The sequence below is a fragment of the Passer domesticus genome, chromosome 8 (assembly GCF_036417665.1).
Source record: "Passer domesticus isolate bPasDom1 chromosome 8, bPasDom1.hap1, whole genome shotgun sequence".
In the NCBI taxonomy this organism is placed as follows: domain Eukaryota; kingdom Metazoa; phylum Chordata; class Aves; order Passeriformes; family Passeridae; genus Passer; species Passer domesticus.
The window spans coordinates 46,386,651-46,401,328 of NC_087481.1; the positions used below are offsets into that span (position 1 = coordinate 46,386,651).

Below are 14,678 nucleotides of genomic sequence, written 5' to 3' on the forward strand. Positions count from 1 at the left end.
GTGCGCTGAGCCACGGCCGGTTCGGATTTATAGCAACACGGTTTTGTGGTTTGTTGGGGTTTTTTTGGGGTTTTTTTTTGGTGGATTTTTTTTTTGTTTTTGGTTTTTTTTTTTTTTTTTTTTTTTTGTTGTTGTTTTTGGTTTTTTTTCCCCCAATTTTTTCCCCCGAGGACTCGCCAATGAACGCTTAATTTTCCCCGAAAAACTCTCAGTCACATGATACCAGTTTCATTCAAAATAAGGTTTTAATCCCGTAAAATAACTGAATTGTTTGGGTTGCAAGCGACCTCAGAAATCATCTAGTTCCAACCGCCTGCCATGGGCAGGGACACCTTCCACTGAAACAAATTCCTCAAAGCCCCATCCAACCCGTCCCGGAACACTTCTAGCAATGGGGCACCCACAGCTTCTCTGGGCAACCCGTGCCAGTGCCTCACCACTCTCACAGTGAAGAATTTCTTCCTAATATCTAATCGAAACCCGCTTTCTGTCAGTTTAAAGCCATTCTCCCTTGTCCTGCCACTACATGCCCTTGTCCAAAGTGCCCCTCCAGCTCTCTCGTAGCCCTTTAGACACTGGAAGGTGCTGCGGCGTCTGCCTGGACTCTTATTCTCCAGGCTGAACACCCCCAGTCCTCTCAGCCTTCCGACAATCACCACCGAATCTCTGCCTAACACGGTTAAAAGAAGCAATATTAGAAATATCCGGACAGCTCAGCGGCCCGGCCGTAATTACATTAACTGGGCACCGAGTCCCGAGGCCATCCTCGGTGCCAGCAGGCAGCCCCGCGGTGCCCACACCTCCCGGTCCCCTCACACCTCCCGGTCCCCTCACACCGCCACCCTCACCGCGCCCCGCTGCCATAAAGCGCTCCCGCCAGCGTCGCAAAACGAAGCCGCGAGCGCCTGCGGAGGCAGCGGCAGCGCTGCCCTTCCTTTGCCCTCACTGTCGCAAGGGCGGCCGCGCCTGGCGGCGGCCGCGCGCCGCCGGCGAATGGAAGGCGGCGCAAGATGGCGGCGCTGCATGAGGAGCCGGCGGAGGTGGCGGCCGTGCAGCCGGACCCCGAGGCGGGGACGCCGCCGCCGCCGCCCGCCGTGCCTCCCGCCGCCGCCCCCGCCGCCGCCCCGGCCGCCGCGGCGGAGGGAGAGGCGGCGGGAGCCGGTGGGGATGCGGCACCCCCGAAGCCCGCGGCGCCGGGCCCGGCCGCCTCGCCGGCGGCGTTGGACCGGCAGACGCTTGTGGCCGTGCTGCAGTTCCTGCGGCGCAGCAACCTCCGCGAGTCCGAGGAGATCCTGCGGCGCGAAGCCCGCCTGCTGGGCGACGACCTGGGTGGCGCCGCGCTGAGCCCCGGCAGCGCCGGGCTCCTGGCGGGCTCCGGCAGCGATGGGGACTCCGGCGAGGCGCTGCTCGGCCGGGGCACCGGCGCTGCCGCCGTCGCCATAGGAGGCAGCGTCGCCACTGTCGCGACTTCCAGCCCCGGGGTGGCTGCGGTTGCCGCCGTGCCGCCGGGGAAAGGTGAGGCCCGCGGGGACTGCGGGGTCGGTCCCCGGGAAGTGGGGAGCCCGTGTGCTGCTCCGTTATGCTGGGCATACGGGTCGGTGTCAGGTTCTCGGTGCCACCGAGAGTGTACCCCGGCGTTCCGGGAGGTGACTGGATGTCTCATTTCTCCGTACAATCCGCGGAGAAATCCGTGTCTCCTGGAGCAAGGGACCACGGACAGGGTGTCTCTGGCATTTGCAGGGAGCGCTGTGAAGCGAGAAGTGCTCCCGCCTGTATTTGTGTCCCATCACAACCGATCGAGGTTTCCACTGTAGTTAGTGGGGATTGTCCCGGGTCTGGCCGCAGGGATGAGAACAGAGGTCTGATGTACAGGCTGCTGATGCTTTGGTGAAGGAGCCGTGGGATATTTGTAGATGAGGCTTTCTGCATTTCTTTATCGAGTTTCTGAGTGCTTGAGATGTCCTTTGGATAAATAAATTCTAAGTGTTGTTAATGAAGGTGTTCTGTGAGGCAGCTTTACTGAATAATGGAATTTCAGGAACGACTAGTCTGAGTTCCAGTGAGTGTACAGCATAAAGTCAGCTTGTTCCTGACATCACCAGATATTACCGTTTTTATATAAAAGACAAAACAATGGAAGTGTGTAAAAACAGAACTGTCAGTGTTAAGTGTCCCTGCTCCGTGATGGTTGTGTGGTGGTCTTGGTGAATTGTTCACTCAGTCTACTTAACTTGCTTGTTTACTGGAAGCAAAATAATTATAGTGGGAGTGTTTTGCATTCTGCTCCTTGTTTAAGAGTTTCTAGCCCTAGCAATGAAATAACTCATTCTGGTGATGTGAGTGGCTTCTTCCCTTACACTTAAACTCCTGGCTGAATTAGGCGCTAAGTGGGCAGCTGTTGGCAGGGACAGTCCAAAAAGCTGCTGGAGAGAATTGGCTGCTGGACCGATGTGCTCTCACCCGTATTGTTTAGACTTGAATGGGCACAGGACGTGTTTTGCTCACCTGACGGGGGTTGTGGCCGCTGTTTGTTTGCTGGCTCTTCCAGACTGTGTGAGCAGCTGTTGTTGTTGGCTGGTGCTTTTGCAGTCGGGGGCGCGGTGGTTGTGGAGGACCAGCCGGACGTGAGCGCGGTGCTGTCGGCCTACAACCAGCAAGGGGACCCCACGCTGTACGAGGAGTACTACAGCGGGCTCAAACACTTCATCGAGTGCTCCCTGGACTGTCACCGGGCAGAGCTGTCTCAGCTCTTTTATCCTCTCTTTGTGCACATGTACCTGGAATTGGTCTACAATCAACATGAGAGTGAGGCAAAGTCTTTTTTTGAAAGGTGATTGATTTTCATTTGTGCATTTGTGTTATTATGTGTTTGCAACTTCAGCTAAATCTGTGAGCTATTTGTATACATATACATGCGTATGTATTATTCTTCTCTAAAGAGATTGGAGAGATTTGAAATCTCAAGTAACAGTGCCATGGGTTGTAGTAACTGTTGTTAAATCCTTTTCCAATCTCCTGTTAGAAAGATGTGCAAACTAGTGAACTGTGCATTGACAGAGTTTGAACCGTGTTAATGGTGTGCTGATGGGCTCCATGCTGCAAAAGTATCAATGAAGAGATTCTGCATCTTTAGGGAAAGATTGTGGGGTCAGTTTTTATCACTGGAAGATTGCACTGAGATGCCAAAATAATGAATAAGTATTTGGTGATATCACTTTGAAATGAGTTTAAAGAAATTAATTTCTGGCTAATCTGTAACTTTCTGTACTTTACTATGTTTCACTTGTTTATCACTTGAGAAGAAAAAAGAATTTAATTTGTTTTGTGGATTCAGACCATTGTGAAATACTTCAATCCAAAAGTATAACTTTGTTTCCCTTCAAATGGTTCTGTAAATAGTTAAAACATCCCTTGCCACAACTGTTTTATAACAAGTTGGGTGACTGAACCTTTTACCATATCTTAAATTGTTTCAATAGATTTCATGGGGATCAGGAGTGCTATTACCAGGATGACCTGCGTGTACTGTCGAGCTTAACCAAAAAAGAACACATGAAAGGCAACGAGACCATGCTGGATTTCCGAACAAGCAAGTTTGTGCTGCGCATTTCCCGTGACTCTTACCAGCTCCTGAAGAGGCATCTTCAGGAAAAGCAGAACAATCAGATCTGGAACATTGTTCAGGAGCATCTTTACATCGATATCTTTGATGGAATGCCTCGCAGTAAACAGCAGATAGATGCTATGGTTGGAAGCTTGGCTGGGGAGGCAAAACGAGAGGCTAATAAAGCAAAGGTAGGACACAAAGATTGTTGTGCTTTTTACAAATCTCCCTGCTTTTTCAGGGAGATACCTTAGTATAGATTGACAATCATAACTTGAGATCTTCAAAGACAGCATGAACAGAACAAAGGAAGAGAACTGTACAAACAGGTGTTGACAGGAGTAGAGAGATCAAGATGTATTGCTGTCAGGTGGACAAAACTGCTGAATCCTTTTGAGATACAGCCCACTGAACTAAACTTAAGCTAACTCATTAATTATTTTGGAGTTTTAAAATGGACACCTGACTCTTTGGCTTCCTGTTTTGTACAACAGATGGTAATTTTGATTTGCTACCAGTTGTTACTGGAAGAGCTGGTGGGTAGTACCACACAGTACTATACAAATAAATGAGGCAGGGTGGGAATTGCACTTTAAGAAAGGACTAAGAAATGGTGGGAGAACTTAACAGTTGTCCAGATCAGTTGGCTGGGTAAACCAGAAGAAAATTTACTATATTCCTTATGGGCTAAGGAGTAATATATGCTGTAATACTAAACAGAGCATTTTTAAAGGGGCAGCTCTATTGGTTGGACTACTACATTGAAAAGTTACCATTAAAAAATCTGGTTTTCAGTAAGAACAGTAATTACTTTTTTGTCTTGTGTGATTTTTTTATTGGCTGGTAGGTTTTCTTCGGCTTATTGAAAGAACCAGAGTTTGATGTGCCTTTGGATGATGAGGATGAAGAAGGAGAAAATGAGGAAGGAAAGCCAAAGAAGAAAAAACCTAAAAAAGATAATGTAGGGTCAAAAAGTAAAAAGCAGGACCCTAATGCTCCTCCCCAAAACAGGTACCAAGGAAATAATGTGTAGAGAAGTTTTTAAAATCCATCTTGTCAAGCCAAATCTCCATCTCTGTTCACATGGCATTTTTATAATTTTGGCTATTTTGTCCGTACACAGCTTTAGCCATAACACTTCTAAGGGACATCATGGAACCCTTGGCTTAACCCTCTGTCATTGTCTATCAAGTCAATCTAGATTTCCCTTGATGAAATTTTACTTGGTTACCCACTAATATTTCAGGTTATGCTCAGTTGTTTATCTTGTTCCAGTACCTGTGTGAAATTCTGAAAGCTACTGGCTCTCTTTCTCATCAGTTAGTCTTCTACAGAGTCTTTCATATTTTCTAATTCTTGTTTCTTATTTGAGTACTGAGATATGAGGTTGCATGCAAAGGTTTCACTCTGTTTGGATTAATGGTAAGGAAAGTGCTTTTTTGGTAAAAATGTGTGCTTCTTGTCTAGAATTCCTCTGCCAGAACTGAAAGACTCTGACAAGCTGGATAAAGTAATGAATATGAAGGAAGCTGCGAGGCGAGTGCGTCTTGGGCCAGAGTGCCTGCCCTCCATCTGTTTCTACACATTCCTTAATGCTTACCAGGTTGGTAAAAGAGTTTGAGTAATAGGGGAAAGGGAATCAAAATTATGAGCATCACTCTTGCTGAAGAAAAAAGACATAACAGTGTTGGCAAGAGTAATCGAAGTATTTGGATTAAACATTGCTAAGTTTATGTTCCAAAATGTTCAAAATTCTCTTCAAAGACTGCTTAAACTATAAAATTTCCACATTCCTTGGTTTTGCTTGGATTTTCTGTAGTTCTTTCTTTTGCTTTTCCTGTCCTAAGTGTTTCCTGCAGAGCACAGTAAATGTTTTGCACTGGAGTACTGGAAAGCAATACTCTTTGTCAGTTCTGACTGTACTTCATACATAAACCTTTATTTTTAATGGGGCAAGATTTTGTGTATGTTTATGTTCATCCTACAGTAATTATCTCTATTTCTGTAAATTAGTCAAATTACCTTTTTAATAGTTCTTAGGATTTTGTAATATTTGCAGTGTATAATGAGAGATGCAAAGAGTATAACTGGATATTTTGTGTGTAGGGTCTGACTGCCGTGGATATCACAGATGACTCCAGCATGATTGTAGGAGGCTTTGCTGACTCTACTGTCAGAGTGTGGTCTGTGACTCCAAAAAAGCTACGCAGTGTGAAAACAGCTGCAGGTAATTAGGACAAAAACATTTAATAGGAGCATACATAACTTGTGACATTTGTGTTCTGCCTGAACAGACAAGAAGATATCTGTGGCAGGAGAGTTGGCTGCAGTGGTTGGATGCTTCACTTTGAAGAAACAATATATGCTTACATATGAAACAATATATGATTACATCCTTCATGCTACCTACATGCTAGAAACAGTTTTAAAGGAATGAGAAATCTGGTCACGTACACCTGCTGTGAGGTGGTCAGTGCACAGAGCTTGGAACTAGTCATAACTAGTGTGGAGCTAGCCTAAGTAGTGTGGAACTAGCCATCTTGCTTCTTAACTGGATGGTAACTACAGGGTGTAATAGACAGCTGGGGTTTGGTGATCTAGGAGGGAGACTAGAGGTACCGTGGGGGAAAGGAGGGAACTCTGAGAAAGTTGGAAAAGAATGTTCTTAGTTAAACACCTACTACTCAAATTCATGGAAACCAGCCTGCTTTAATTCTGCTGCTTGTGTTGTGGTTGAAGCTGGATACTGTGCAAACATTTCTAAATCTTGATATTTAAGTGAGATGATGTCATGATGACATTTATCTTTGAACTTCTGACAGTTGTTCTGATGCATGTACTTTGAAATCTTGCAGACCTCAGTCTCATTGACAAAGAATCAGATGATGTCTTGGAGAGGATCATGGATGAGAAAACAGCAAGTGAGTTGAAGATTTTATATGGTCACAGTGGACCTGTCTATGGCACCAGCTTCAGTCCTGATAGGTAAAAGTTTACAAGCTAACTAGTTTGCTTGTCTTCAGTTTTGATTGCATGCTACTGAATGAGAACATATTCTTAATGCAGCTTTATCCAGGTTAAAGCAATTTTTGCTCATGCAGCTTGTAAGAAACTGTGTAAATGCTCATAAAGTTCAGGGTGTTGAGCTCTGTCAGCTATTACTGAAATCAGCTATAGCTGAGATTACCAGCACTGTTTTGGAGATTTAGGACTTAGATGACAAAAATACAGTTTTGCAAACTGTAGTTTAAGCTGGGTTTTAACTGAGTGATACATAGAGAGGAAAAGTACTGCAGCACTTTTATAACTTGGAGTGTTGCAAATCTTAGTCTCAGTAGCACATAATTGTACTCCAGGTTTCTTGTATTCTATTGAGACTTTATTTTCAGAAGGTATGGAACAGTATCTTCAAAATAAGAAATTTTAAACCTTTGTGTAACAAGGGGAGTCTGGACAGTGGAAAAGAGATTTAAATGTCTCAGGTTTTGCTTTTGCTTGTGATTAGTCATGAAACAGCCACCACAGAAACACAGCTGAGAAGTAAACTACGTATGGAAGAAATATAGTCTATAATTATAATTGAGTATGAGAGCATGATATGAATTCTCTTTCAGGGAATCATGAAATTTTGTTCAGAGTTGTAATAGAAGATCCTGTAAAAAATTAATACAGTGTAGCAGTTTACTAGTAATTTTTTCCTGTAACTGGAATTCCTGAGTAAAGACCTCCTCTGTGGTGTGTTTTTTGGGTTTTTCACCCCCCCCCAGTATTAAGTGCCATCAGAATTAATCATCAGTGTCAAATCATCTCTTTTTTTGCATAAGGGCCTAAGACTGGGTTCTGCTTGAATTGTTTTCTGCACTGAAATGCTGATTTGTGGGTAACATGCCAAACTGGTGCTGAGAGGGGACACTTCTATCATGGACATTTCACAGTGTTTATGCAATATTTTTACAGCCCCTGTGTGAGTTTGATATGTTATATGCTATATTTTCTCCCATGGCAGGAACTATCTGTTGTCCTGTTCTGAGGATGGCACTGTGAGATTGTGGAGTCTCCAAACATTCACGTGTTTGGTGGGATACAAAGGACACAATTATCCAGTTTGGGATACACAGTTCTCACCTTATGGTTATTACTTTGTGTCTGGTGGACATGACAGAGTGGCTCGGTAAGAAACTGAGTGTGTTTTTTACTTGTCTGGGTCAGTTTGTGGTGGATCAACCCCAAAATTCATTAGCTGATACACTCTTGTCTACTCTATTACTCAAATTTTATGTCAGTTAAAATACTGAACAAATGTTAATGCAGTTCTACTATTTTTTCAACACACATTATATTATTTCATGGTTTTTCTATTTTTTCAACACACATTAGTAATACCTGATGACTGACTAAAGACATTATGTCTTCCTAAGTGACCCTCTGATTAGAAGTATTCTCCTCTAACTGTTGAACAGATTGACAGAATGTTCTTTATTTCTCCATTCTGAAAAGTATGTTTTTCCAAAAAGCACCCTGCTAATTCAATAAACGGACCCATAAGAAATCACTCCACAATTACTGTTTTTTTCTCATTGTGCAACTGATCACTGAATCATGGAACAGTTTGGGTTGGAAGGGACCTTTAAAGGCCATGTAGTCCAACAGCCCTGCAATGAGCAGGGACATCTTAAACTAGATCAGGCTGCTTAGAGCTCCATCCAGCCTGACCTTGAATGTATCCAGGGATGGGACATCTCCCACCTCTCTGGGCAGCCTGGGTGTTGCACTGCCCTCATTGTAAAAAATGTCTTCCTTATATCTAGACTAAATCTACCTTCCTTTAGTTTAAAATCATTATTCCTTGTCCTTTGCAATAGACCCTGATAAAAAGTCTGTCCCCATCTTTCTTCTAATCCCCCTTTAAGTACTGAAAGGCCACAATAAGGTCTCCCCAGAGCCAACCCTTCTCCAGGCTAAAATGTGATCCCTTCCTCATTGCAGAGGTACTTCAGCCCTCTGAGCATTTTTGTGGCTTCCTCTAGAGTTGCTCCAACAGATACAGAGACTGTAGGGTTCTTTTATTAATACAGCTTTTCTTTTCAGTCTGTGGGCAACAGATCACTACCAGCCATTACGGATCTTTGCTGGCCATCTTGCAGATGTGACGTGTACCCGATTTCATCCAAACTCCAACTATATTGCTACAGGCTCAGCAGACAGGACTATAAGGCTCTGGGATGTTTTGAATGGGAATTGTGTGAGAATATTCACTGGACATAAGGTAAAGGCAGATCACTGACAGTGTGAAAGTGATTTTATTTCTATGCTGATATTCTAAACAGTTCTGTTCTGAACACAGCTTGACTGACTGAATGTGAGTAGATGTAATTAACTTGTTTTGCTGCCTCCCCATGTCTGTTTTAGGGACCAATTCATTCACTGGCATTTTCTCCTAATGGACGATTCCTGGCTACTGGAGCAACAGATGGAAGAGTTCTGCTGTGGGATATTGGACATGGCCTGATGGTTGGCGAATTGAAGGGGCACACAGACACTGTCTACGCGCTCAGATTCAGTAGGGATGGGGAGATCTTGGCATCAGGTAAAATTCACCAGGAACGGTGAAGTGTCCATTGTATTCCATAATTCTGAAGAGGAATGATATAATTAGTTCCTTAAATTGAGAAAGACAAAGTAGAATCACTTGCTTAGCAAAAGCAGCAAGGACTGGTAACTTTCATGTGTGCATTCAGTATGCTCTATGAGGCTTGCTATAGTGTTTTGCTTTCTGAGCTTTAATTTCTGTTAACTTGCTCCCCAGAACCATTTTTTATATTCTATTTTATAACAAAATACTTTAAACTATGGGTTTTTTTCTTTTTAGGTTCAATGGATAACACAGTTCGTCTGTGGGATGCTGTGAAGGCATTTGAAGATTTAGAAACTGATGACTTTACTACAGCCACTGGACACATAAACTTGCCTGAAAACTCACAGGACTTGCTACTGGGCACGTACATGACTAAATCAACCCCAGTTGTTCATCTCCATTTCACACGCAGGAACCTCCTGCTGGCTGCAGGAGCCTATAGCTCACAGTAGATCAGGAAGCTGAGACTGACTGTGCCAAGTCATTGCAGTAGTGACCTCAGGATGTGAGACGAGAGGGAATGTCTTGAACAGAAGGATCCCACGAGTCCATTGCAAGGAGTCTGAAACTGTAATTTATGCAAGCAGCAGTTCTCAGTTCTGCTGTTTCATATTTATCTGCAGTTTGAAAATGCTGGAGATTGACAAGACATTGTGGCTGTAAAAGGAGGAACTGTTCGTGGTGCTTTTGGTAACATAGATGTGTACATATGAAATGAGCCATCTCTTCCCAGAGGTGGTACTGAGCTCTGCTGAAACTTGTGAAAAGTTAACAGCCTTTACACGTGTTCTCAGATTTTTTTAAAGCACTTAATTTATGTATAGCAAATGTTTCATCAGTCTCAAACACAAGCAAAACTGTCCATTTTCAGGAAAGAAGAATGTAGTTTGATCCACCACAGCCTGGGCTGGGCAGCAGGCGTGGTGAGATCTCAGCAGCACCAGGGCATTGACGGAGCGGGCCCGGCCGCCCGGTGCTTGTGGGGCACTGCGGCCGAGCTCCGTGCGCGGATTTTATGCAGCCAAGTTCTACGTCCTGAAAAGATTTCAAACTGGTGTGCTCTTTTGAGGTGTCAGAAACACAGATCTTGTTACTGTTTTCAAAGGTAGCCAGTGCTGTCAGTGTGATAAGCAACCAGAAGCGCAATGTGAACTTTATTTACTTTCATACTTTATTGTATGAGAAAATAAAAGAGGGGAACTGAGGCACAGCTGAAAAAGTGGACTTAAACCCTTTACTTTGTATTAGCTGTAAAAGAACATTAATAACCTGTATCCTTTCTGCATAAGGTTTAACATAAAAAAAACCCGATAAAACTAGCCAAGATACAGAAACATTATAGCAGCACGAAAGGATAAGTGTGTGTGAGTTCACTTTTGAAAGGCCAGCTTGTCTGCTGAGTGACAATTCCTACCCACAAAAAGATTGTACCCAGTGAGTCCTCCTGGACTACCAATAAAGCTGTGTTTTATTTGTAAAGAAGAGTAAAACATGCAGAACCCTGGGAAGAACGTCTGTGTCTTTCAACCAAAACCTCCACCATCAAAGGCCAGGTCCAGTGTGGCTTGGGTTGGTTTTTGTTGTTAATCTCTTACAAGATTTGTGCAGAGAAATCTCTTTTGTGTTCCTCATTACTTCACAGTAAGGACCTGGACACTTGAACAATCTACTGGCTCTCTAGTGAAAATGAAAACAAGACTTGTCATTTCTAAGGTAAATGGAGAACTACCTCCTCTTTCATCTCTTGTTTGCTCTAACAGAGTAAATCTATACTACAGGCATTATACATCAAAATAAAGTGTGAAAAATTCACTAGGAAGCTCACCTAGATATCTTCTTCAAAGAAAAAAGGGTAAAAATTATTTTTTTTTTTTTTTTGTGTAATGATACCTCAACAAAATTTCCTAGCTCTCGACCAGTTAGATTTAAGTACAATTTTTGACAGCTTAAAGAAAACACTGCCACATTCTGCCTTTGTATTTTGTACAGTTTTATACTTTTGATATCATAATAAATACTAAAACCACTTAGTTTGTGTCTATATGTTACAAGAAGATATTTACTTCCCTTCGTGGTTGGAATGGAAGCAAGAGCAGTTTGTAACTGTGACGACTCTGCTACGAGAAACAAAGTAATCAGAAATGTTTAAGTGATAAGCAGCCATTCCATATAAATCTTGTTATAAAGGAAGACTACAGATTCTAGCTCCTGCCATTATTACACTCTTAACAGCCACCATTCTTTAGTGGGAGAATTAAAAACAGCTGAAGCCACCTATGCAAACACTCCGGAGGGAAAGATGACCAGATCTGTTCAGCAGGCACAGCATGTACAAAAATGGCTTTAAGAAAAAAGTAGAGAGAGCATCAAAACCCTGTAATTAATTTTTCCATTTTCCCAGCAATCATTCCTGCCTCCTGCTGCCCTCAGTTTGTGAAGTAAACTATTTGCAAACTTTAGCATGGTTCAACCCCTGCTGCTGGCAGAAGTGTGGTACCATGACATTCCCACATCAGCACTGTGACAAGTAAGGAAGGCTCCAAGTGTTAATTGCACTACAGAAGGACACTGTGGAGAATGGGACAGACACAGGTGAGTGTTGGGCAGGGAGGAGACTGCACACACCTAACTGTGGTAGAGCATCTCCTGTCACAAGAGACAGGAAAAGTAATCACTGGACTAGTTGGGTCACTGTTAATGAATGTGGAGAGTTACAGGAACTTAACATCACTAGGCTAAGCCATTTTCCTTTTTCCCTCCACAAGAGAAACCAGTAACAGAAAAAGCTCAAGGGTCAGCCTATTTTCAGAGGTTTTCCATCAAGACCAAAGAGGTTCTGTGCAAAATACAGACAAGTGAGGCAGAAGATGTCACAGTTCCCATGTAAGGTACTAGCTTAGAATGCAAAAAGTGGGAGCAACCAGATGGCTGCAAACCATGCAAGCTGTGACACAGATGTGTGGAGATGCTTGGATCAGCTGCAGGCCCTGTGCAGGGCTGTGGCCCTGAGGTCCTTCCTAGGTGCTCAGAACACCTTAGGATGTGTTACAACAGCAGCAGAGTTAAGATAGTAATGACACAGTCAGATGCTCCATCTCTGCTACAAGCAACTAATTTTGACAAAGGAAGAAAAATGAGAAGTACCACACTCTGGCTTTTTTGGCCCATTTCATACTTTCAATAAAACAAGTAATTATTTATATTTTATTAGCCACAACAGGTCATCAGCCTGCATTACACTGATACAGATTGGAGGTTCAGACATGCCAGGAACCTGCCAAGAGAAGAAAGGTCACACATAGCAATTCTTGCACAATGTTAACTGAGCATCCCCCTGCCCCAAGCCCAAACTATTTTAGCTATGAGCAGCCAGATTTTAGCACACTCAGGAAGAAGTGGCTGATGCCCTCTTAACACAACAATGTTTTATTATTGTTTTATACCCCTTTCTTCAGGCTATGAGGACAGCCCATAGGTTTTGTCTAAATGCCATTTTGGTGAAAATTGTTTATTTGAAAGTGACCCCAAAATTTTGTAGCACTTGGTTGTTGCTATACAAGTCCAGTCTTGTATAGAGGCCCCCTTCTGCACGGGCCTTGAATAATCATGTGCAGCAACATGCACAGTTCCATCATGTGGTGCTCCTGTACTCTGTTCAAATGAAGGTCTTAACAGACTGCATTCATCTCTACTTTGAATTTTAATACAGTCAAGAAATAAGTCCTTAAGTACTACTTCATGGTTTCAATAACCTACAAAGCAAGTTATCCCTATTTTACAGCAAAAGGGCAGCCCAGAGGCACCTAATATTTGTAGGCAAAGCTCAATGTGTCTTGCTGCAACATCCGTCTGTTCCTCCTTCCCTGCTTACTCTTCCTCCCTACATCCCATCCTTAGTCTCATTTACCATGTCAGAAGAACAAGAACACTGTATCCCATACTTTCTGGACTCCCTTTAATAACCCACTTCATTCAGAATGCCCCAAATAAGTCAATGGTAGAGATTATTTGAGGTTTAAAATGGTAAATAAGAAGTCCATGTGCCTGTGTTTCTGTCTCTCATTACACTGTATTATTGGCAACTAGTCCTCTGTCACTGCTTCCTGACCTGGCACTGAAGCATTTTGGTCCTGGAGGAACATCAGCCACTCACCTTTTACTTATCTGTCACAGCAGGAGCTTGCTTCTTAGGCCTAAACTTGAAATACAAGACAAGGAGTGCAACACCCGTGTACGTTGCTATTACATACTGGAAAACAGAAAAGTTAAATTAGGTTCAGTCTAAGCCCCAAAAAACACCATTATACAAGACTATGAAACAATGTACTCAATACATACATTCCTCCTGCCTATGATGGTGTAGGAATTGAAGTACTTCTGAAATCCAGTGAACTGGTGTTGAGATCCCGAGTCATGGCCAGCCATGGCTGCTTGTCCTAACAAACAGTACAGGACAGGGAATTAATATAAAGTCACCTGGACAGGACTGATAGGAAAATCAAACGAATCTCTACAGTGAGCTTCATAATTCCATTGTATGCTCCCAAATTTGCTTTCAGGACATTTGACAAGCAGTGGATAAACAAAAGGAGCAGGCACATCCAGAGCAGATAAGCAAATAAAGGGTTCACTGCACAATAAAAGCAGAGTGGTTTTTGAATGTTTAGAGACACATTTTTCTGAAGCGGATGTCATGTTTAGGACAAACATTTTTCTCTTATCTTCTGCCTCCCCCAAAGGCCCCCCAGCCCGGACCCGGATCCCCAGGCAGCAGACGCTGCAGCCCGGGGTCCCTGCGGCAGGCACACGGAATGCTCTGCGGTCACTAACCCAGCCCGTGTGTCATCCACCGCTTATCCAACCCAACCCCGCAGCGCTGTCTCCGGCGTGTAACCAGGTGAGCGTTAGCAGACTGTGCCTCAGTTAAAAACCTTAATGGAACAGCCCCTCTAAACGGGCCCCATGCGATCGGCAACGACTCGACAAGCCAAGGTCATCCCTTCTCGTGCCTGACCGATGCAAAAGCCTGGGCAGGAGCCGAGGCGCCCTTCCGAGGACGGGAAGGCACCCGCGACAACACGAGCCCTGTTTTGCGGAGGAGCCCGCTGCCCTTGCCCGGCTACACCCGCGACGCCGCGCTCGGGGCCGGGCGGGGAACGGACGAGCCAGCGCCCGGGACTCGGAGGCAGCCACGCCGCGGCTGAAGGCCGCGGGTGCCCCGGCGCTGCGGAGAGCCGCCGTTGCCCCCAGAGGAGCAGGACCGACCCCGCCCGGGCCGCCCCGCCCGGGCCGCCCCGCCGTACCTGGGCCGCCGCCGTCCCCGCCGCGCTCTGCCCTTCGCCTCTGCCCTCCCACAAGATGGCGGCGGCGGGCGCCGCGCGCAGCCCCCGGGCGCGCCGATTGGCTGCGGGCCCCGGGGCGCGGCCTGGCCCCGCCCTC

General features: G+C 44.7%; 2 protein-coding genes across 3 annotated transcripts; one reads left to right on the forward strand and one right to left on the reverse strand.

The window, feature by feature from the left end:
• Window positions 1–995: 995 nt before the first annotated feature.
• On the forward strand, window positions 996–10,179 carry TAF5 (TATA-box binding protein associated factor 5). Its single transcript, XM_064431192.1, has 11 exons — window positions 996–1,515; window positions 2,590–2,830; window positions 3,480–3,795; window positions 4,452–4,615; window positions 5,072–5,207; window positions 5,711–5,831; window positions 6,460–6,589; window positions 7,611–7,775; window positions 8,693–8,870; window positions 9,014–9,191; window positions 9,474–10,179. Exons 1-11 carry the CDS (start codon window positions 1,011–1,013, stop codon window positions 9,689–9,691), a joined length of 2,352 nt encoding a protein of 783 aa, XP_064287262.1. The 5' UTR covers window positions 996–1,010; the 3' UTR covers window positions 9,692–10,179.
• A 2,250-nt stretch (window positions 10,180–12,429) lies between these two features.
• On the reverse strand, window positions 12,430–14,669 carry ATP5MK (ATP synthase membrane subunit k). 2 transcript variants are annotated; one of them, XM_064431194.1, is made up of 4 exons: window positions 14,543–14,669; window positions 13,578–13,675; window positions 13,393–13,488; window positions 12,430–12,513 (listed from the first exon to the last, which is right to left on the reverse strand). In XM_064431194.1, exons 2-3 carry the CDS (start codon window positions 13,662–13,664, stop codon window positions 13,396–13,398), a joined length of 180 nt encoding a protein of 59 aa, XP_064287264.1. In that variant the 5' UTR covers window positions 13,665–13,675; window positions 14,543–14,669; the 3' UTR covers window positions 12,430–12,513; window positions 13,393–13,395. The 2 variants fall into 2 exon arrangements, with proteins under 2 accessions (XP_064287264.1, XP_064287263.1); XM_064431193.1 differs by lacking the exon at window positions 14,543–14,669 and adding an exon at window positions 14,070–14,094.
• Between the last annotated feature and the right edge of the window lie 9 nt (window positions 14,670–14,678).